At 42.5% G+C, this 24,888-nt stretch overlaps 1 protein-coding gene across 2 annotated transcripts in view; it reads left to right on the top strand.

The window, feature by feature from the left end:
- The window catches only part of cdh8 (cadherin 8), a 94,993-nt gene that overhangs the window by 14,210 nt on the left and 55,895 nt on the right, over positions 1-24,888 (top strand). For both annotated transcript variants that reach the window (XM_076110251.1, XM_076110252.1), the window contains exon 2: positions 20,278-20,572. In XM_076110251.1, the coding sequence (XP_075966366.1) occupies positions 20,278-20,572 (295 nt within the window). The remainder of the gene's footprint in view (positions 1-20,277; positions 20,573-24,888) is intronic.

The following is a 24,888-nucleotide window of genomic DNA, read 5'->3' on the forward strand; positions in this document are numbered from 1 at the left end:
CCGCTGACCCCTCCAGAAATATGAACGGGTGTAAATTGGTGGCACATTTTTTGATTTGTAAGAGCGTGCTGCTTTCACATTGGCAAATCTTGAATTCTCCGGGCGAGACATTCTTTTTTTTTTCCCATCTCTCTCCATAGTTTTTCTCCTCCCTTGAATATTCTGTTTGTTGTGTGCTGTCTTGGGGGTTAGCATTTGTTTCATGCCCAATTCTGTTTTATTATTATTTTCTCAGAGTTTATTCTCCAGTCATTGGAAGGCAGAGGAAAACAGCAGTAGGCTGCTTATGATAATTTCCTGGCAGTGGTTGCAACTGTCCTAATAATGATTACTGGTGGTGGGAGCTGCTTGGGCACACAGCTTAGGGGTGTGTGTGTGTGTGTGTGTGTGTGTGTGTGCATGTGTGGGCAGGCCGGAATGTTGCACTCAGTCACAGCAGACATCGCTCTTCAAATCATCTATCATTCATACTACAGAGAGAGTTGTAACAGTTATATAAGGTCAAGGATGTCGTTTGTAAAACAGCGCTGATGGATTTTATGCCGTTTCATGTAAAGTATTCTGTTATTGTTTAGCAATCCGGCGGTGACGGCCGACGTCTGCTGTGGTCTTTGAGCCGTACGGGCTGTGTGGTGAGATATTTTAGAGTGACCTTTAACAATGCAGTGCAAACGCAATCTGGTACTCACTTAGCCTGGAGAGAAGAAGAGGCTCCCGGAGCCGGTTAGTGGGATGTATGTGACATGGCCGCGCTGTTTCCCACCGAGTGTAAATCACAGCAAGAAAGATTGAGGCATGGACTTGTGGATGAATGTGTGTGTGTGCCTCATCCTTGCTGTGTGTGTGCGTGTGTGATTGTGTGAGAGAGAATCACAGTCCGGGCCAAGAAGCAGCAAGGCCCGGCAGGCCCAGGAAAGCATGGAGGAGGGGGGGAGGAGGAGGAGGGGGGAGGGTGTGTGTCTGACAGTTTAGTGTGAGAGGGGGAAATGGCATGGTGCTGCTGAAGCCAGTCATCCGTCTGCTGTGACACCCAGCGTGCATGGAAGATGTCCCCGGGACTCGGCAAAGGCGGAGAGGAAGTGTGGTCGTGCAGAGGAGTGGGCGGCGGAGTGGAAGTGTCATCATACTCTGTAAGTGTCACTCTGTCTCTGGTTCCCCGTCTGTCCCTGCCGCACACGGACAACGCTCACGGCCGCTTTTCCAAATGTTTGACCTCGCAAATGCACAAACATATTTTAGTTATTTATTTTCGAACCCATCGCACCCTGGGCTGCTTTGAGAATCTTTTTTTACAGGTTCGTGACAACTTTAGCCTTGAATCTCTCGCTACGCACGCATTACGCTACTCTTAGAGCAACAAGGTTATATGGAAACATTTAGATTTCACTTCAGTCCGGCCTTGGCCATTTTTGCACGGTTGTAGGCCTACTGTAAATAAAAGCTTGTGCGTGGCGAGAAAGTTGATTTCGTCATCATAAAAAGGGTATTTGTGTGATTCTATTTCATCACCAGACCAGTTTGTGAGGTTTCACATAATTTCCGACCATATTTCTTTTCTCGTCATATCATGTTTGATTTGTAGTGTTTTGTAAATAAAGTTTTCAGATTTTGGATTTTATTTGTTTTATTCTCTTCTTTACATTTTCAACATGAACTATAATAATAACCAGATTACATCGCACACGACTTAAACACAACAATGTGTCAAAGTGTGTGGGTATGCTATGTGTCGTCACTTGTTTGACACCAAAAGGAGCAAAATGAGAAGGAGGTATCATGTTTGTCACTCATGGTGGTAGAAGTACAAATAACACTTGACCAAACCTACTGGAGGAAAAATAATCTGAACATTGAAAGTAATTATGTCTGGTATGGATGTGCATGTGCAGGTAAAGACACCACAGCCACTGCGATATCTCTGTGCTGAAAAGACGATGAATGGAGGGATGACATCATAAAAGACTGGATAGCCAATCCTGAAAGCAACCATGAACTGTGGATCATTTGCGAACTGCTACCTACCGTCTCAAGGTCTGATTCACAAAGATACTGCGCTAATGACATCACAGCACAAACTCGCCCACAGAGTTTTGCATCTGATTGAGGAGATCAGCCACGTGGCAAAGATTTCAATGCGCTTGAGGCCAATGTGTCGTTTGATAAGCCAGACATGCTGAGTCTGTTCAGGCTGTGCTCGGTCCATGTAGACCGGGTTCTGGTCGGACTGTGGCTCATTTCACTTCTCTCCCTTCATTGTGCTCATATACACATGAGAGGGGGTGAAAGAATACATCATTAATAAGAAAAACATGAATTACAGACACTTATTTTTAAAGTTTCTTGAGACATTTTTTCAGTTTATCAGATACCTGCAGTGATCCCACCGCAGCAGAAAGCAGAAGTGCGTCTCCTCATCAAGAGGTTAGCTTTTACGGATTCACACACAACACACAGCAGAGATACTTCATTGATTATTTAAGTCTCTTTTTTTTTGCTCATGTGTTTTCAAAAACGACATGAAGGGGAGCTTAATTTATTTAACTTGTATGGCACAACGTTCTCTGCGTCCCAAAAATAAAAGAGTTTGAGCGGACACCCCTTTATGAATATGCTTCAGCTCCTACCAGCTCTCTGAAGAAGCTAATAAAAATCACTGTTACTGCGTGTGTCTGTGGTACATTTCACATTTTCACTTGTGTGTAGCTTTGAGAATCACACGCTGTCATTCTGCTCTTGTTTGCACAGGTTTAGCCGCGGCAAAAGCCACACAATCATTTTGTGAATCAGCCCCTCAGTGTGCAAAATGCATGCTTGTCTTTCTTATCTGAAGCTGTCATTGTGATCTCTGCCATTCAAAGACGTGCTACACTGTATCACTTCACATTACATTACACACATTAAGACAAGTCAAAGGTTTTCAGCCCAAATTAGCCTTTTCTCTGGTATCTGATTGTTTCACATTTGTAGCTGAAGTAACAGTACTTTTGATGTAACGGAGTAGAAGGGGAGTGATGTGAGTAGTTGTGAGTCCCTGGGAGACAGAAAGCAATCCAACAAAACAATTCCATGAAGGCCATCACATCTATGGAAGGGATAAGATGAAGGGGAAACACTTTTGCTAATGAGTTTTTTAGTATATTCATTCATTGGCAGGAGACACAGACAGAGAAAGAGTGAGACGACGTGCAACAAAGGTCGAATCATCCAACAAAGGAATAAAAGACACTGTGGTTATGTGGCATCTCATTTAATAGACTAGTGAGAAGTCACAGATGGAAAATGCCTTTTACGGAAAAAAAGTATAAAAGTATTTATTTTTTGTTGCCTGTATATCCGAATGTTTTAAGCACAGAATAAATATGTTTTACAGTATATGAATGGATAGGGCGGAGTGACCTTGTAACAGAGGTATAACAACCATGTTGAAAGGACATTCTGTCAAAAAATATATTCATAGAACAAAACAAAAACACATTCATAAATATCTGTACCCACATCTTGAAATGTATTAAGAGCAGTACAAAATAACAACAACCTATTATTCACAATTATACATAATTGTATCTACAGAAGTACTGGCAGCAAAATGTACTATCAGTCGATGCAGAATTGTCCCTTTCAAAGTATTATATTCTTATGTATTTTATGTTATTGGATTTCACTAAAGCTCTGGTGTTTATTTGGGTTAACTAGCAAGAGTGTGCTAGATATTAAACATGTCCTAACCTAAATACCCAGCTCAATGTTGCCAACTAGTCACACTGTCCCGTTAGGTCTCCCCCACAATTATCGTCATGAACCTAAACAACCCACATGGTTAATTTCAAGAAATATAAAGACAAAATATGGTTTGGAAGAAGATTAACAACCCTCAATATGTAGCATGTCCATGTAGAACTCATTTGAATGGATTTATTATTTGTATTATTATTATTATTATTTGTTGGGTAGTAACATATGTTGTGAACTCTTAAATGTGTTTTAAATGTGGAATTTTAATCTGTAACGTAAGTAACTGCTGTCAAATATATAGCAGAGTTAAAAACAAATGTAATATTTCCATATGAATTGTTGTGAAATACAATTGGAAATATTCAAGTACACATATCCTAAAAATATACTTCAGTGTAGTACTTGAGTAAATGTACTTAGTTAGTAGTATTTCCCACCCCATCAGTCAGGCTAATTCCAACAGTAGATGTGTATTAATGATCAACTGGCTTCAAAGGCTAAATCATTTGTCCTCTCCGGAGAATTCTCCCTGATTCCATAACATTTCATGACGTCCCCATCCCCTCACCCTTCTCTGCCGCTTTACCAGCACTATTAATGCTGTTACCTTTTGGAATGAAGTCCCTCCCAGTGGGTGACCCAGTTGGGAGAGGGAGAAAGACAAAGGGAGACAGAGAGACTGGTGAGGGGGGGGGGGGGAGCCAGAGTTGCTGGGATTTTATTAATGGCTCCATCTTGCCAAGTGCGGTCACGAGCCTCCGATGCACCGACGAGGCCTTAATCAAAAAGCCCCACACCGTGTGAGTGACAGCATCAAAGTGCATCTGCATACTGCGGGGAATTTGCCCAACTTTCTCATTTCTTCGCAATTACAGTGGGTGCGGGAATGGAAACGCACGCTGCGATGATTTCTTCCTCCTCTTTTTTTTTGTCTCTCTCCTCTTCCCTCCCGTAAACAACATAAGCGCTTATCCCGTTCGCTTGTTATGTTTGTGTACATTATTCTCCCAACCCTCAGGAGGCCTCAGAGGAGGGGGGGAGGGGAGGGGGGGGGGGGGTAAAAAGAGAGAGAGAAAGAGCTGAGGAGTGAAAATGTAGAAAAAGACAGTGAGAGAAACTCTGCAGAGAGAGAGAGAGAGAGGGAGGGCGGCACAGAGTGTGAGAGGGCTGTATGTTCACACCGTTACTGTTGGGAGAGCATTTAAGCAGAAACTACGCCATGTTCCCCAAAAAAGAAAGTGTTGTGCTGCTGCCCGAAAACATCTTTCTGGAATACGACGGCGGGACCCACAGCAATAGCAGCTGCTGACCGACAAACTCTAAACACAACTTGAATGATTTTCCATGCTTGAAGACATCACAGGGGCTCGCGTTTGCTCAGAGGCATTCGTTTTTCTGTCTTTCCACTTACATATTTTGCCATAAATATTTCAAAAACTACAGACTCTATTTTCTTTTTTCTCAGAGGGAAGAAGCAAAAAAAAACCCTCCAGGATGAGAACGTGTATATGTGCAGGTTTATACTCCCTGTCTCCATATCCCTCCCTCCCATTAGCCGATTGGCTACTCAGGTGCCGGAAAACTCAACGAGCCAGAATGATGGAAATTACTTCTCTGGCTTCTGTGTGGTGCCACTGTGGAGGCCAGGAGTGTATTTCAAATGTAATTGAGTTTGGTGCGTTCACAAAAAGGTGCGTTTGCGATCAGAACGATGGGCGAGGCCAAACTCCCCCCCCTCCCTGGAACTGTTTGTTAATGTTATGGGATTGGTTTTGTTTTGTACCTGCGTCCTTTAGACCTTCCTGTCGTCGTCCCCCCGCGCTTCAGCTCAATGTGACTCCCAAGCTCCTCTGTCTAGCTTTGTGGTGATTAAATGAAAAGACCTGGAGTATACTGGCACATGCTCACAGCATCACACTTGGTAAGCACACCAAATTCAATTTCTTTCACTGCCTAATGAGAATGACGACCCCGCAGAGGGAGACGCCAACTTAAACTTTTGTTTTTCCACGAGCTCTTAAGAGATTATTCCCCATTCTGTGACCTCCTTTTGGTTGTTTTTTTCCATCCACCCGTGCCCACGGTGCGGGTCAATAGGTTTGGCCACCCCGTTTCTGTGTGTGTAAGCATTTTTGCCAGCATCTGGAGCGACTAAATGGATATTGGAAGCTGTTGCCGGAGCCGAGAGAATGTTGGACAATGGTTGAGATTGATGAGTGTTTGGGCGCTTTCCCTGTGACCCCACCGCATCTGGCAGGAACAAAGTCAGGCAGGTGTGACAGCCAGCATCCATCTACTAGTCAGCTGTAACAGGGAGGGGGCATTTGTACAGGGACACACACACACACACACACACACACTAAAGCCTGTGTTTTCTACATATTTTTGCAAGCAAGGATGCACACACATATATCTGTCACACACACACACACACACACACACACACACACACACACACACGCCTGTAAGTGAAGTATGGATGTGCACACGCGTACACACTGACTCAGGAGAAAAAAAAATTCTTCCTGGCAAGCTGCACAGTGTGTCTTTCCAGGAAGGAGACGTTTTTGCGATGCTGACATAATTCAAATGTCTGTGAGCTCTCACGTTTTATTATGGGAGACAAAAGACATGTCGCACAGACGCCGCGTCCCCCCCGCTACTGAGGTCCGGACATGACAACCGCCGGGACATGTTTCACTTAACCGTGTCCTTATCTGTATGCTGAACATGTGACAAATGCCACACGTGTTGTTCACATAGCAGGGTGATTTGGTAGTGTGAGTGGGAAGAATGGACCATTCCCCCCCACCCCAGATTTAAACCAGCAACCAAAAGGAGAAACATAAAGTATTTCATAAGGTTTATCATTTCGGGTCCTCTGCAGACAATCAATGAAGCCAAGTGTTTTGTGTACCAAAGACTGAAAAATACAGACCAACCAAAGCTGGTTAGCTATTTTTTTAAGATCTTTTATACCCTGTCACCTGCTGTCTGTAGCCAATCAGGAAGGATCTCCTGGTGCCACTTTAACCCGGGTGGCATCAGTCTCCCCTCATATGGAGCCAACTGTTATAGTCGAATACACTTTGACAAAAGATATTAATCAAATGTAAAACATATTGTTAGCAAAGTAGAGAAATAAGTAAATATTCCCTTCTTTGGAACTGACGAACATTACAGAAGGAAACGTACCCACAGAGACACACTCCTCCTTCTTAAAGGGTCAGGCATGTCAGGGAATTAAAGTCCTCCGACAGAAAACCAGAGTGAGCAGAAAGACTGAACACAAGAAGCATTTCTCAAACATCACAAGTTCACGGCTCATATCAAAGTTGAACAGAGGAGCGGGAGGAATGTGCAGCTTCCTCTCAGCATACATACCACTCAAGGGTGTAATATATATATATATATATATATAGGGAGTGGAAGAAATAGGCTCAGCGGGTAAAGTCTGGACGCCCTCTTTTAAAGTTCTTGTTCCTCCAAATAACAAAACAAACAAACAATCAAACAAAACAACACAGATTTTCAATCACCACTAATGGTATCGTGCAGATTTGAATTGATGTGCCGAAGATTCTTTGAGTGTAATGAAGATGAATTGAGAAATTACATGAAACAAGAGCAACATCTCCATACAGATTTCCTTCTCTGGTGAATACTAATGCACAGAACACCATCTCAATACTGCGGATTATTCAAGGAGACTTTTGAAAAATCTCATTTAATTCCAATCAGAATTTATCAATCCAGTCTGACATAGACACGGAAGCACTTTTTCATCGTAAGCAACCTAACACACACAAAACACAGCAGGTGTATAACACACACACTTAATACCACCATAGAGGGATCCACTGTGTCTATTAATTAGTGCATGGAGGCCCATTCAAGCCCAACCTGCCCTTACAACAGCTTATGATGCAGTGTAGTATTGTTAAAGATCAACTTGATCAACATTGTATTTCAGCCGGACCCGTTCCAAATGTTCTATTTGTATATGAATTTGTTTGGGGGACAAGATTCTTGGATCTTTTGTTGAAATGAACACTTTAGGTAATTAATAGGTGCAATAAAGTGACTATAAAGTGATTTTATTTACTTGCTCAAAAAAGTGTTCATTTCCATTTTAAGTTGCTTCTCTGTTAATAATGTATGTGTTCCCATTTGTATTATCTATCTGTCTTTATATATATATATATATATATATATATATATATATCAGAGGGTTTATATTTATTTATGTATATATTTATATATATACATAAATAAATATAAACCCACTGAAACACCTTCGCGTAACATGTCAGCCGAGTATGTTGGCCTGCCTGTGTACCATGTATCTAAATTGCAATATTGGATGTTTTTGAAGGCTTAAATTGATATTATTCATTTTGGTAAATTTGGTAAAAAAACCTGTGACCAACATGGAACATCAGAGGATAAGAATAATAACACTATTTTAACTATATATAGATGTATACATCTACATACATTTATATATACCTGTGTGTATATATATATATATATATATATATATATATATATATATATATATGTATGTATACATATATATATATATATATTTATATACTGTTTATTGTTGACTTTTGATCTTCCATGTTGGTCTCGATGGTGTTTCAGAAGGTTGTTTACCATTCTGAAATATGAATACAATATAAAATAATAGCAATTCAAGCCTTCAAAAACATCCAATATTGCAACTTCAATACATATTACACATGCCGACAAACATACCAGGCATGTGCTGCTGCTCCAAAAAAACATGCTGGAAATAAGTCCGTCACAGTCCTGTGTGCTGTAGAAAGAGGATGGTGACATTTAAGGAGCCGGGCCTGAAAGCAGTCATGCAGGTTTCTCTTTGCAGTAAAAGCATCTCTCAGGTGGGTGGTCTATGCCACCATTGTTAGAGTGCCTTACTGCGTCAAGCCCCAGGGTACCACCTCCACCCACCCCCCACCACCGCTCCCCTCCCTCCGCTGGCACGGAAAATCCCCCATGAGCCTCTTCTCTGATGTAAATCACAGGTAAGGGAAATGTGAGCCCGGGTGAAACACCGGCACTGTAGCGTGAAATCTCTGTTGACATTACCGACAGGCGATTCCAGAAAAAGACTCAGAGCGGGAGAGGGGGAAGAGAGTGATAAAGAGGGAAAGGGAGAGAGAGGGAGAGAGATGTGAGGAGACGTGAGCATTTCAGGGAGTCACTTTTGACTCTTTCTTCCCTTTTTTTACCCGCTGTCTCGTCTTCGTCTCCAGGACGGCGGACTGAGCTCAGTGGGACGCTTTCATCCCCAGTCTCTGATTGAGATTTGGCATGTTTCAGGTTTTTTTTCTCTCTACCTGTTTATACTGGTCTTAAAAAAGCACTTTTAATTCCGCCGATGGCTCTTTCAGCTTTAATACCCTCTAGGCCTAACCTGCTTTCTCACTTTTTTCTTTAGGTAACCTTTTAACAGACAAAGATTGAATTTTTTTTTGGTAGCTTTGTGAAGCGATAGCAAGAAGTGGAAAGATGAAGATAACTTGGAAATGAAGTGAAGGTAACAAGGGAATCAAAGGGAAATGGGTTATGCGAGACCATGTCTATGCCCGCTCCCCCTTTTTTTCCAAGCAGGGAAGGAAGGACTAAATGACTTTTACTTTGGAGGATGAAAATATTTAGATGTACTCCATCTCAAGTGTGGCATTCCACGAGGACTTTGCTATGACTTTTTGTGCGTTTTGTGCGTTTTGTGCGTTTGGAGTGGTGCAGCGGGGGGTAGAAGCTGACCATTTAGCCACAGGATATGATTATGTAAGAGAGAGAGGCCTCGGTTGGTCTAATGTGGCGGAGGAAAGGCACGGGCAGATTTTTGTCTCTTAGCTGCGTAAAGCACTCGATGATCGCTCCGCGTGAGACGAGGGAAGGGACTAAAAGGAACATGTCCATCGTGTCCACCGCGTCAAAACAACGAGAGATGACTCCATCTCCTCCTCTCTCTCTCTCTCCTAACGTTCCCCCGCTCCTTTGTTCTCCCTCCGCCTCCCACTCCGCGTTCCAGACAGAGTGTGAGATGCGTATAGTGGCATCATGACACGCAGAGGGGGAGTGCTTGTGCTTGTGGCTGCCGTCCACTCCGAGGTGATCTGACATCTAAGAGCGGTGCCCTGCGCAATTGCACATTCACACAGACAAGCGTGTTGACGTCGCTGCCTAGCCAAAGGACCCCTCCTGCCACCCCCCTTACCAGTCTGAAGCCGGCTGCCAAGTGCTTCCGCGAAGAGGACGGCTTAATTGTTTCTGCCACAGCCATGCCTTTCCTTCATTTTTCTCTCTTTCCTTCCTAATCCCAGGGACGAGGGAAACAAATGGAGCTGTTATTTGCATGTCTAATGGTACTCGATATCACAGGGCCTCTCGAAGGAGGAATGCACAGATGATTATTAATATAGCCAATGAAGCTCTCATTTACTCTGCCTTTTGTTCTCATAGGCCCGAGAAACACTGCTTTCCAATACCTGCCTATATCAAAAGTACCCCGCAGAGAGATTTGTTATTTTGAATGTGGGGGAAAAAACCCCACAGCAGATACTTGCAGAGTCCTCTGTGCATCAGTTTGGATAAAGGAGTGAGCTACTGATGTAAAAAAGAAGATCCGTCAAAATAATACAGCTGGTGTATTGATCCTACTGGAGATGAGATCAGAACTCCTGCTCTTAGATGTTTTACACAAACAGGTCGTGATCCCTGTTTTTTTTGGCAGCGATTGGTCTTGCCCCATAATTTGCTTGTGGATCTGATAGCTGTCCTTACATGATGGAGCAGCTTTTTTTGTTTGAGTGAACACAAGCAGTTTAGTGCCCATTAACAATTGATGTAATACAGCTCTAGCCTGCAGTGCTGTTCTAAGAAAGGGCCCACAGTGGAGGCTTGCCATAAGACAAACAAAAAGTGCTTAGCAAAAGCTGTCAGAACCCATTATTCAAGTCCACCATACAGGAAACTTACTGGAAATTCTTTCGACGCCAGCAATGCATGCCTTTTCCAGCAGTGGCAGTTTGAATTGAAACTGGCTATAATTTGCAAGGCTTCTCCGGTTGAGAACAATGACTTTGACAGCTCGAACAGGCACTGTGGAGCACATCTGCATTTTTCCACAGGAATAAACCCCAAAGAAGGGCTCCGGCACTTCATGTCTTCCAATTATGGAAATATGTGCAAGTCTATATATGCTATATACTGTATATACGAAACACCTCTTGAAACATGCTAATTGTGATGCAATAGAGAATCAGAATTAAGACTCTTGTTCCCTGCAAGAATATTCACTAATTGTATTATAATTTCTTGTCATTATGAGCTATTTACAGTTTAATTTAGATACATGCAATCTCACGTATAGTACATAGTTCAACATGCCGTAACATTTTGGAAAGGCCAGTTTTCAAAAGGTGTAAAATAACGAAGTACATTGTTCTTTTTTACTCCTCTATATTCAAAGGAGATGGTACATACAAAACCACTGATCGGCTCATAACATGTGATTCCAATAGATTAAACCACCGTAACAACGTAGAAAGCAAGGTTTATTTTGAGGCACACAATTAAACAAATTGTACTAATACATCATAGTATCAGCTAATAATCCCCTCTCCTGACCTCGGTCATTTCGGTGCACTCCTTAAAAGCAGCAACTCCTCTCTATAAAAATGCTCCATTACAAGTAAAAGTCCAGCACTTCACATTGTGTCTGAACAAAAGCAGGGAGCTATTAGTATCAATAGTACATGTACTCATCAGGCAGGATGGCTCTTTTCAAAAATGTTTTAAATATATATTTGAACTGCAATCTGAATGGAGCTGTAAATGTGTGCCACCAATGGTAAAACATCTGATACAACATCTGTTATCCTCTGCAAATTGCAACTTCATGAACCACGGCACAGGTGAAAATTGTCTCATTGGTGCATTTATGTAACTATTAAGTTTACTGCAAAAGCTTAAAAAGTTTTCTTAGACCTTCAGTCAATTGAAAAATAACAATTCCTCCCGCTGTTCTGACCTCCTCTCGCACCTAATCTTTTTTTTAACCTCCCTGATACACCCTACTTGCTAGGACTGCTTTTCTGCTTTATTTCCTAAACATGAGCTGCAACACTTTCCACCATGAAACTCACCAGTCTGCATGTGTTGTTTGTGACATTTAACAAGATCACAGGATTGCATGTTTGACAGATGAGATTGTGATACTTTCAAATCTACATCCACCCTCATTTACTCAGTGGTTAATCTATGAACAGCGAAAGGGAGAAAAATTAATTTTAAAAAAAGCCTGTGAGAGAAAGAGGGCGGGAGGAAGGGAAGGAGGGAGGGAGTGGGAGAAGGGGGGGTGAGTAAAACGTTGAAATATGAATTACAAACCCGAGCAGCACCATCTGGACCGAGAAAACACACATCATAGTGGAGAGCCGGCACATTGAATTAGACTTGCTACGGGATCCATCTGCACCTCGTGAAATCAATCTCATTCCTTGATTTGATTAGGTCAGCCACGCCGAAGAAAGAGAAAACTGTTGTGCTCCTTGATTAAGCTTGTTTTGCTTTGCGCCCCTCCACACCCACCCGCCTCCAGCATGCTGTGTATACAGATGAGCTTTGGGCCCACAGGTAGGGTAATGACAGTAGTCGAGGTTAATGCTAAAAAATCTCCCTCTATTTAACACTCAGCGTGTGCGCCGCAGCTTCTGCCGTCAAGCTCATTTACACTTTTTCACGCTTCTGTCTCTTTATTGTTTGGAACATTTCTTTCTCTTATTTTTTTGCTCAAATCGCGGGCTTTATTCTGTCTGCAGAGCTCTTTGCATGACACATGCAGCGCTGCCGTGAACAGGGCAAATGCTTTACCAGAAGTCGTGTTTCTTGTTTACCTTTGTCTTCTGGTGTTGAGGGCACACGCCGATGAACAGACTGATTATCTAATGTTCTCTCGTCTTAACAACAGGCTGTAATGAGCAGGCGGTAAAAACCTATACTGAAGATTGCTTTCATATGCAATAGGTCATTCTGGAAGTGAGAGCTGCTCTAGCCGAGAGCCTGGCTGCATTATGCAGAGTTGTTTTTATTTTCCTCTTTCCCATTCTCTCTCTCTGTGGTGACACTGTACCCTGCTATGATTAAAATGCATCCTCCCATGCATCCATACTCACAAACAAAAGGCTTTTCATGGGTGGCTAAATCTAATTGTGTTGCCCCCTTGTACTAAAGGTAGCCGCTTTGACTTTGACTTATTCTCCAGAAGCAATAATGTGCCGCCGGCGGTGAATGCAACACGTGTGCCATTGCTCAAAGTGCAGGGATGGACACGGAACACAACATCATTAGCCCTGATTGACCTTGGTACAGATTGCAAACAAATCGGGCACAAATTGTCACATGTTTTTGTTAATCTCATTAATTCATGATTGTCCGGGAGGATAATAAAACAGAATGAAAGTGGAAGGCGAAAGCTTGCTGTGGATTCAGTCCTCTGTTCAATAATAGGAAAAACTAGGGCTGTGTGGAGGAGGTATAACACTGGGAGTCTCTCTACTGATTGTAATTACCGTACCTTTTCTGAGTGGAGCTAGCTTCAATTACAAACCGTTACCTTTGCTTGTATGTGGGTCATGACACCATCTCTTTCCCATTGTCTCAATAAAGAAAGAGTGTCGTCAGTGACAATACATGAACAGGAAAACAGGCAAGGTACTCCTTCCACTTCTTGGCCTCCATGAATACCGTGTTTGACCTCTCAGAAGAGCAATATTGATTATTGTTCTATTGCAACACATGCCCATGAATCCCCATGGACCAACAATGGAACAATAGATAACCAGCATTTTAGTATAGTTACTCACTGAATTATGAGAAACATCTTTATTTGTTCAACAGAAGCAAAAATATATGAATCTTATAGATATTTCTGCATTCATGTAATTTGGCATGATTTGTTATGAAGAGTGTTTTATGTTAGTCTAATTCCCAATGAAACTCTTAATTTCCAATGTTCCAGCGCCACTATATGGTTTGCCTCCAGTGAAGTCTGCTGTGTTTCTCAACAGAAGGGAACTTTTCTGTCCAATTTGATAAAACGCTACGTGCCACAAGACAGACTGGAGGGAAAATGTTCCCAAGAATAGCTAAGTGTATCATATATCATGCATTGGGCCATCTGTTCGCTACATTCAAAATGTTATTGCAATATTTAGAATTACAGATTATTCATGTAGGTGTAATTAACACGAGTCGAAAATCCAACAAATGGGAGGAAGCCACAATTAATTTCCAGACATGTTTGAGCAGAATCTATCCGGAGTAACTATTAGGCTACAGTTGCCTCAGGGCGTACAGATGGAAAAAAAAAGGTAGCTCTAATTTTACCACTTTTGGCAATGAAATACTCCCTGTTGATCCCTCACTGCAATACTAGGCCCTCTTGAATGAATTCTTCGGATTCCTTCTGTGAGGCCGGGTCACATGGACCAGATGAGGAGAACTGGGTCATAATAAGACACTGAACTGAATAGAAAAAAAGGTCAACATCTGGCTGTTACAAAAGGTGCTATGTAAACTAGTCCACGCAGCCTTGGGGTTCCCATACATTTTACATAACAACAGGCAATCTACTATATAGTTAATGGGTTACATGACATTTTCCAGTGCGATCACCAGGTCTGGTCATTCAACCTCGGTTAAGCAATTCTGTCGTCTTCACGGCATTTGGGGTTCACCAAACATGACATTCAGAGTCAACACAGTGCTGCATTATACAGCACTTTGTCAGTTTGCATCTTTTGCTACATTAAATCACATCTCGTGCTACTAAATAGTGGTGGAAAGTAATTCAAGTACTGCACTTAACTACAAATGTGATGTACTTGTACAATACTTAAGTATTTCCATTTTATGTTATTTTACATAACAACACTACAATTCAGAGGGAAATATTGTACATTTGACTTCAACACATTTATCTGAGAGCTACTAGTTCAAGCTGTTTTCATACACTGTTTGTAGCAATATGAAATGTAATGCACTTGAATTCATGTAATCCCTAAAATCAATTTGTATGTATTACAACATAATAAGTATAAAGAGTGACAAACTGTGTGGGGAGGAGGTTGGGGTAGATGGGTGGGTCCAAAAACACCAGACTTTCACCCAGGAGACCGCTGTTTTTGTCCCATTTGAATCCATTGTCCAGTAAATTATGTAATTATGTAACATCATTTCCATAGTTATTTTAATCTAAATGTTGTCTTATTTGTGACATAACTTCTGCACATGAAAAAGCCACTTGTGCATTTATTTACTAAACCTAACCAAGCAGCTAGTTTTGTTGCTTATACCTAACCAACCAACATTGTTTTTCAAAGAAGTGTTCTTGGAAACTCGTAGGAGAGTGCACAAAGAATGAGGAATCACTTACAAAATGTTAAATATAATGTTTTCTTAAAGATTTCCTTTCCTTTTTGGCTTGTGACGGCATACACAGAAGCAGTGTGCAGGTGGGGCCCCCTTGTCACATGTTGCAGATGTGTATTAGTTGTTATTTCCCCTTCAAACTTCTCAGACTGTTTCATTTGAGTAACGGTTTGAAGCTCAAACTACCCTCAAATTATCCAACATTTCCCAAGACGAGAGTCCACAAGTCCAGAGAATGAATGCAAATTTGAAAAGCTTTGTTTTTTTCTTCATTTCCAACCCCTAACATGATCTCACGATCCCTTAGAATATCCTGAGTCCCTTTGGAGGACTCCTCGGTAGAGAACCACTGGACTGAACTACCTAAATGTACCTTTAAAATAGTCACAACTACAAAGCTACAACTTAACCAGCTAACAGTACAATACTACTTGCTACTTGCACATTGTTGCATCTGAATTCGTAATCTTAATAATGTCATATATAACATTTAGTTACAGGGGCAAGGCGCAAGTAGCCTACTTGTTTCTTGTACTTTTGATTATGCTGATAACACTTCTGTTCTTGTGGAACATCTTTTTTGCATTGTTTACTCATGTAAAAGATCTGAGTTCCACCACTGATAAATAGTATTTTTTGTATGTGTGTAACTGTGTTTTCTCTGATTTAAATTCAGCAAAAATAGTAACTGACCCTCACCGAGGAGGACTAACAGAAGTAGAATTTGGATAAGGCAGTCCTACGTAGCGAGTGCAGTCTGTTCCAGCAGACAGTAGCTGACAAGCAGCATCAAAAGTGACAGCATCTCCTCCCCCTCACTCCCCGATTCAGTCTCCCTCGCCTCCTGCAGTCCCACTACTACATACATAGGAGGGAACACTTGTCCTATCTACGATTTGCCTTGACAAGGAGCAAAAGCATTAGTTCTCTCTGTAGGGCTACACTAAAGTATGTAAGACTGCAGGCCTGAGGCCGGGGTGGGGGGTTGGGAGGTGGGGGTTGTAGGCTCATCCTCATTAGGACACAGTGATTGCCATAAAAAGCTCATCTTCAGCGGGGACTGGCATGACCTCCTCCGCTGACAGGATAAGCATTCCCATGCAGCCCCTGTTTGGGACCTGTGGTTGGCAGATGGAAGTGTGTGTGCGTGTGTGTGTTTACGAATCAGAGAGTACTTTAAAGTACTGCCACAAGATCATTTCTTCAGCCAACCAAGGATTTCTTCATCACTCCCGAGTTGCAGCTTCAAAATATATATGGATTTCTGTCTTTTCATCAGAGTACAGCGGCTAATGGAAAGGGCAATAATAACTTCCCCAAATACACACACTGCACTCACTAATGGCATATTTCCCCTTCATGATAGATTCAGTTTACATTCATACAGTAAAGCAATCATACTGTGTCCTTTGGTTACAAGCAGAAAGAAACAAGACACATGACAGCTGGAGTACATTGCAGTATTTTTTAAAGAATCCTAAGGTTTCTTATAGACTTTACAGCCAGCCTGCTAACGGCTCTATTTCCACTGTTACTACTCAAATGCAGAGTAGACACGGACATGATCTACTGTATGTGTCCAAACAACCTGAGCTCGCTATACTGTGTTCGTGTTTCGTGGCTACAGATTGCATTGTAGCACATACGCTCATCAGTTTGCTGCTTGTTTCCTGAATGCCACAGTCAATGTCACTGATTCTTGGTGCTGTTTTTAGTCGCCCAGGCAACTCAGTTAATGACAGGGACCCGTGACAGACCCCCAACCCCCATCAGTAATTGTACTGTTTGATGACCGTTTGATGACCGTTTGTGCACCTCAGTGCGAAGGCCGTCTATGAAGTGGGCGACCGAGGCATTTAAAGGAGACATCAGCGTTGAGCAGTTGGTTCCAGCCGGCTCGGCTAAACTTTCAGGGAATGCAGTGTTAAAGTGGCAGTTTTTGGCAAAGCGTTGATTGATTGCATGACTTTTTCTTATTCTTCTCAAAAGAAAGCACACAGTGTGCCATTTTTGTAGAGTATATATTTTTTTTTTTAGAGTAGTGGACTTAGTCCTCCAGCCGTGATTAGTGTTAACTTGGCTTGTGCTACCTAGACAGCTGTACAAAGTGGTAACTCAATTGCAATTAAATGAAATGAAATGTTGAGGAATCGATCCTCTAAAATGGAAAATCAAGGCAGTAAGCCTGTTGTGTGGTAGATGTATTGGTGTTGTTTTCAATCTTGTAGCCACAGTGCTTGGCTGGTACATGGCCAGGGGCGACTGACCATTTGGGAGTTGGGGGAAGACTCCTGAAAGGTCGATTCATTCCAGGCCGAACCGGCTGGTGTTCATAGAGTTTTAATTTTTCAGTTTCTGGTCCTGGCCCTCAGCAACGGAACAGAGTGGAACGCTGCATGTCACACTGGGCCAATCTAATAGTTTTAATATTGAAGTGTGGTCCCTTCCAATTGGACTGATCTTTGTTTTAGTTGAAATCTGGCCTTGTTTTGATTGAGTGCAGTGTTAACATGCTTACACAAACTAAGAAGGAAGATGTCAGCCATAAAGTGTCTTGAAGGTATTGAGCATCATGAGATTCTCTTCATACCAAAAACAACCTGTATTAATGTTAAAATGACTGCCAGCACTCACATGAAAGGCCTCATCATCTCTACGTCCCAGGCTGAATTTCAGTCCTATACGTCCCTGCACATTAACCTCCACCTTGGTGTTATAGTTGAACAAGTCACTCACCCAACGACCCAAACCGTGGCGTGTGGATGTCAGTGGATACCAGTAAGAGCATTCGGTTCATCTGGCACGTCTTGTGGTCGTTCCAAATTGCAGGACAAGTTTTTGTGAGAACTGTCTGCCAGTGGATCTGAGAGCAACGGAAACAGTTGATATCTAAATACATAACTTTCTTTGTTAGCCTGGCTTTTGATACTTTCATTGTTATTTCTTATAGTCTGTTTTATTGGTTATATTACTTCACTTTTCTCATTTTTATTTGATTTTTAAAAGGCAAACTAGTCTAACTTAAAGCCTTTAAACTTGGGGTGTGTGTTTTGTATGCGAATCATTTGCATCAATTTATTTTTCTTAACTGTTGTTTTTGTCAAAAGTACTTTCACTCAGAATAACTGTTAACCAGAGGAAACTCAAATTCATTCAAAGCATTTTGCTAAAAGGAAACTCAATCAAATAGCTTACAGTAGCTCAGACTACAGAACAACTGACCTCAGACAGACAGACAGACTGCCCGTATGAATAGTTTTCATCCAAAACATTCACAGTCAGTATTGTGAATTCCCGTGCTGTCTATTTGCCCGTGTTTGAAGGCCTTTACCTGGTTATGATGCAACCAAATGAACATGTTAATTCATACTAAATATATATACTATATTGAACTGTTCAATGATCAATTACAAGTTTGTAAACTTTAGGAATTCATCTCACAAATGATTATGTGTGCATAGTTTGCCACTTTAACAGAAAGCGCACACCAATTCATTGAATGTGTGCGTATTCTTGATTATAAAATCACAAAACAAAACTGCCCAACGAGGGAAGCGCGCCGCCATATATGCTGCACAAAGTCAGACATAGGATAAAAAAAAAAAAACGATGACAGACCATCATTAATTTGAGCTCATTTAAAGTGTTTCTCAGTGTGCAGGATGTTGCGAGGCATTTGTGTTAATGAGCTACATCATTCATGTGAAATGATGGCACAATTAGGAAAACAAAAGTGCAAGGTGTGACAATTTAAGTGAATGTGCTTTGTCAGTGTCTGCAAACAACACCTCCGAGACAGTATATGCATAAAAGCCGGTTTATAAAAACATTGCGGGGGGTGGGGGGGTGGGGTTTAGAGGTCGAGATTTTCACCGGCACATTTTTACCTCGCTATTGTGCACCCCAACCACGCTCCCACAGGATCCTCTGTTGAAACGCTGTGGCAGGAAATGAAATTAAAGCTGCTGAATACAGATGTTTTGCTGCATGCCTGTGTGCTCAGTTGTGTGTGTGCGCGTGGCGGCTGTGTGTGTTTTTTGAGCGGCATGCTTATTAACGAAAATCTACAAACTGAAAAGAAGAAGGCTGCCAGCCGTGTCCCAATAACACTGCAACATTGCTGTATTTGTAAATGCTCTACTCGCTGCCGCTCTCCTACCCTCTGAAAGTCACTCACCTTGGGGATCAAGAGGCTTATTTGAAAGGTGACTTACGGTAAAATAAGTGCTCTTTTTGTTTATGGGCTCATGTCGAAGCCCTGCGTGGTGTTTCTCTTTTTTCTCTGACCTCTTTCGTCCCGCACCATTGTATCTCCTGCACTTCACATTTACCTTTTTAACCTACAGTCATTTTTCACCTTTTCTTCCATCCACAGATGTTTCAACCGCCTTATGTAGCATTGTCAGACTCATTAGTTATACTCAGCCCATACGGCGAGTGGGAGCCAACCACTCAGCCTAGCACGTAATGCAGCTTTAGTGAACTAATGAAACTGTAATTACAAAAGTAATGAGGAACAGGCAGTATTGTCCAGTAACTTCGGGGCTAGCTATTGGTGAGCATGAATCATCGTGTGCAGTTTCCCTCTTTAATCTTTTATGGATTCTGATGCTTTGCTGCTCTTGCCGTGTTATGGAATGCACATTCAAAGCACTTCTTGCTTCTTCGTTCTCTGGATTTCAGACTGCAGGGAGCAATATCCCCCCACAATGTGTGTTTGCATGATGTATTTGCGATGCATAATGAGGAACAATGTAGGCTAAGGTCCATTTCCCGTGCTGCTTATAAAGTTATGGCCCCCAGCGGGCCTCATTTAGCAAAGTGTAGGCTATGTTGAGCCACGTTTAGTATCCCTGCTACACTAGTTGCCGCAAAAGCGCAGCAGAAAAGAAACAACACATTACAGCCACACTCTACACTTATCTGCATTTACACGGTGAGAACTTCTCGAATCTGCTGAGCTTATCAACTTGCATTCATTAAGCCCCGCCACCGCCCGTCTCTGTTAATACGGTGGGGACCAAAACTCAGGACTATGCTCCACCTTTTACATTTTCTTTTTCCTCTTAATTGCAGCTACACACAGACTTGGATGTGGGCGGCAAGAACATCAAGTACGTCCTGGCGGGTGAGGGCGCCGGCACCATCTTCGCCATCAATGAGCTGACGGGCGACATCCACGCCATGAAGAGGCTGGACCGCGAGGAGAAGGCCGAGTACACGCTGACGGCCCAGGTCGTCAACGCCGACACGGACGAGCCCTTGGAGCCGCCGTCCGAGTTCATCATCAAAGTCCAGGACATTAACGACAATCCGCCGCAGTTCAACGAAGGCCCTTACCGAGCCTCTGTTCCAGAAATGTCTGCTGTTGGTGAGTCAACAATAGACAGGCATCGTTTCCGGTGTGCGCTGCACACAGCAGCCTGATTACTGTGTGAGATTTCCGAGACGGCTGATCTCTAATGGGCTATTGCATAAAAACAATGAGTGGATGGGAACAGGAGGGAAATGAGTATGTATATTTACATGCCTGCTTGCTATGAGTATCTTGGCAAATGAAAATATGATCAATCACTAGAACTTCTCCCATTGCTCAGTGTTAGGCTGCCCAATGCTAATGTTACATCCTGTACAAAACAGCCCACTCACAAACAAGTCTGACCAGCAAAATGCAAAAATTGAATTCTTGAATTGTACAGATGCTGAAAAAGCACATTTCAGACAATGCTACAGATACATCAGCATATGTAGACACAGCTCTTGCATTTATGGCAGGCATTTAAAAAAAGAAGCTATTCTCCACTTTGCATAGCTCAAGGGCCCCTCTATATGATGCGGTGCATTTGGTTAAACGTGGAATTTGTATTGCATTCTTTAACATTGTCATGCGGCAGTCAGTTATGTGATATAGCTGGTGATCATTGGGATCAAATATTTATGGAAAGCTTCGAAAGTTCAGAATGTAATATGTTGAAAAAACAGTTGGAGAGGAACTGGGAGCAGAAAGCACTGCAGTGGACCACTTGAAAACCAGACCACTAGAAAAGACCGTGCAGGGATGCTTTTTAATTCAGCATTCAAGCGTTTTAGTAATATCACAGATGAAGTGGAAGAAGCCAAATAAAAGCATGAAGGCTTTGCATTTTACACTGTCTCTTAGCTTGTCAACACCGACTGATGCTAATTGCCACGAGCTACCTTCCCTCAGTCCCCCCACAAACTGGCACACGACCCGCTGCAAACACTTTCCATTTGCTAATATATTCATATATTCACATTCTTATTCCATCCATGCATTTAAATGACCATTGCATGATGATCACATAATTCAGATGTATAGCTCATCTAGGATTGGCAGAGGCTTGTAAGTGGATCAGTACACTGTGTTTTCCCTTATCCTTCAGGGGAGTCTCGCCACTGACCCCAGAGCAGCAGGAGTCTTTTAGAAAATGTTTCCATCAGTAGCAGGAAGGAGATCAGAGTGTGTCTTTATGCCGTTTTTGACATTGGAGGGGTTCAGTGCAGGGGTGCCGAGGTCTGTTGTTGGGCGGCGTGCGTTTGTTATTGTGTTTTTTTTCTCATCGAGGATCCTCTTGTTACCTGTCACAAAGCTGACATAACACGCTTGGGCAGATGGTGCTAGGTATGTACCAAAATCTCTTTGGTAAATCCCATCTGTGGGTTGCAGCCTTTACGCTCGTTCTTCGAGGCAACGGCGAGTTAGCTCTCAGCTCTCCATGATCATGACTATTATTAGCTGCTGTTGCTGCTGCGGTGGCAGCAAAAAGGAACAAAACACAGTGCAAAAGGATCCGTGTAAACACAGAATAACAGTGAACTGTTGTTGTCTGAACTCTGTTCCTTGATCCACGCCGCTTATTGTTTTGGATCTCGGCTGTTGTAGCTCTCCAAGGGTTTCGCCGGTGCAGTGCAGGGAGAGCCATGGTGACGGGGTAGAGAGGGAAGTGGTAGTTGACAGCACTCTGTGATTCGCCGGTGGGAATAATGCATAAGAAATGGAAATTGGCATCTCTTTGTTGATTGTTGTTCCCTTTTGTCACTACTGATTAATTAAACATTCACGAAAAAAAGCTCAGTCGTTCGCTTGAAAGGCTTTCTTTTTCTTCCTGCGACTTGTTTTCCTCTTGTTAAGTTTTCATGTGGCGCGGCATTGTGGGAAGAACGTGACGCTTCGGACAGACAAACAATAAGCCCGTCGTCTCTCTCGCCTCATATTCATAAATAAACCGGTTTCTTTACAGTGGTGTTTCATCTCTTATCGTGTTGCAATGAGGATTTGTGCGTTCCCCACTGGATTACTGGAAGTGTGCTGTGGAGTGGATAGCTAAAAAAGTCCACAGGAAAGGGAGTAGAAAATAAACGGGTGTTGGTGAAGTCTGCTGCGTATAAGAAAATCCCCCCCAACCGAGAAACTAGGAAGCACTACCATGTAATTATGGCATGTGCTAAGAGATGCCGCATTACTTCTGGTGTTGAGTTTTGCTGAGTGTGCTGATGTTCTTCTGTTTCGCGAGAAGACACCTGCGTCCAATAATCAAAAATCGAATCCAGACCATAACGGGCTGGTTCTCGTGACGATGTTATCCACTTACAGGGCTTGTCAGTTCCACTCCAGACTTCATCAATGTCTTCTCAGCTCCTGGCTTATCAGGAGTGTGTCCTCGGCGTATCAGTGAGACCGGGGACAAATATCAACACCCACCTTTTATCTGCCAAGGACTACAGCTAGATAGAAAACCCCCCTCATTGAATGTCACCATCCCCCATAGGAAGCGGTCCCCGCAGCCGGATGAGATATGTGACATGGGCTGCCGGGGTCGCCGTGTTTCCTGTGTGCGGAGGAGCATAGAGGTTAATGGGAAATGAAGGAGAAAGACCTTTTGTTCTTCCTTTAAAAGGACCAGTCGGATAAGACGTGTGGCTTTCTGTGACTTTTCTGTGACTTTCATTTTTCCTGATTGGCTGAGAATGGAGGTGACTAACGTTCTAATTGTTCGGCGGATCGTCTCTCCGAGTGCAGCGCAACAACGAGGGGAAGTGGAGAGCAAAGGTGGTGGATGTGCAAGAGGAGAGACGGCCAATAAGAAGCCAGTTTGATCTGATTAGTGTAAGCAGCCAGGAGAAGTCTGATGTCAGTAGAGATTATGTGACCGATGTGCTTGACTGGCTGCTGTGGCTATGTGACTATGTGGTGCTGTTTGACAAGGGGGGGAAAAACTTGCATTTCCAAAATGTCAAATTTTTAGTAACAAGGGAAAACAGCCGTGTTTTTCAAAGCTCCATTCATTGATTGTTTTGTGCACTTTCATGGGGGCAGTGGAACAAGCTGACAACATTGTTAATGGCCACCTGACAAATAGAAGCCCCATGTTCACTCCGCTTTTAGATCTGTTTTCTCTATGCACCATTTATGTTTGCTAGCTAATAGCTACTGTTGTAGGCCATGCCATTTTGAGAATAGCTGCCTGCAATGGCTGGAAATAAGGTTGTGGTCTAGAGAAACATAGACAGTGAATAAACAGATAAATTATTACAGAAACAAGTCCAACTCAACACGATGGAAATGTGGGTTGGGTACTGTTTACAAAAAATACAATGCCAGCACCATTAAAGTGATACCAATATCAAGTACTTCATTTGAGACCCATCACGTGAATGAAAGCTGTGTGTTTGTCCCCAAATGGCTAGCTAATCGCCGCCGCACTGCACAGCACTCATACAGCCGTACCCGATGATAACGGTCCACCGTCTCTCGAACCACGGTGAAGGGACCTCGTTGTAGTGGAAGCATAATACCCACCTTTGGTTCTCCTCCCCGGTTAAAACCGTTAGCCCAGCACTCTCGCCATTGTTAGCATCGTTAGCTGCAAGGCCAAACCCCCCAAACACACACACACACACACAGGAACCCTCATCCCACCAGTCACACTGACACCACTAATGCCTCCAACTATGCTGAAATATTCACTCTCTGCTCTCCTACGCTCTGGCTCTACTGGTCTGCAGCTTTGACTACAACAACAACAGTGAGAGTTTAAGGCTTGCAAACGTGATGTAGTTCTGCTGCTGCCTTCAAGTACCCAACAAAGGCGTTTTTTATTTAATAATTCACAAAATATATTTCTATTTTCCCTACAGTATCCACTCCCGGCAACGAAAGCATAACGAACACAAAGTTTAGGTAGCTAAAAACACTTGGTTAAAGTTGAATTATTGTTTTTTTGGATTGGTCTATATTTGACAGTTGACAATGTATAAATGATGGAGAGAGGGAGAGGGGTGTGACATGCAAAAAATGTCCCACAGTTTGAATCTATGGTGGCCGAGGAGGGCAAACAGCCCAAAATATTTCCATGGAGAGAAACGTGTTGCAGCTTTAGAAACAATGAGAATTTAAAACACATAAGAAAATATAAAACAAATACAACAAATGAAATGTGCTGCAAAAGCCATAACAAATTAACATTATAATATATGTATAGTATAATGGCAGTTTAGGGGTATCAGGGGCCCAACTGCAAATGTTTGCCCTGGGGCCCCCAAACCAGTTAATCCGTCCATGAGTGGTTATTTTTACTGTCAATATACATGAAACAAAATACATTTTTCAAGAGCATGCATGCACAAGATGTGATACAATCAAAAAATGTTTTTAGAAACTTCTGA

Source organism: Anarhichas minor, unplaced genomic scaffold (assembly GCF_050575085.1).
Source record: "Anarhichas minor isolate MPS153535 unplaced genomic scaffold, ASM5057508v1 ptg000042l, whole genome shotgun sequence".
NCBI classification, from domain to species: Eukaryota; Metazoa; Chordata; class Actinopteri; order Perciformes; family Anarhichadidae; genus Anarhichas; species Anarhichas minor.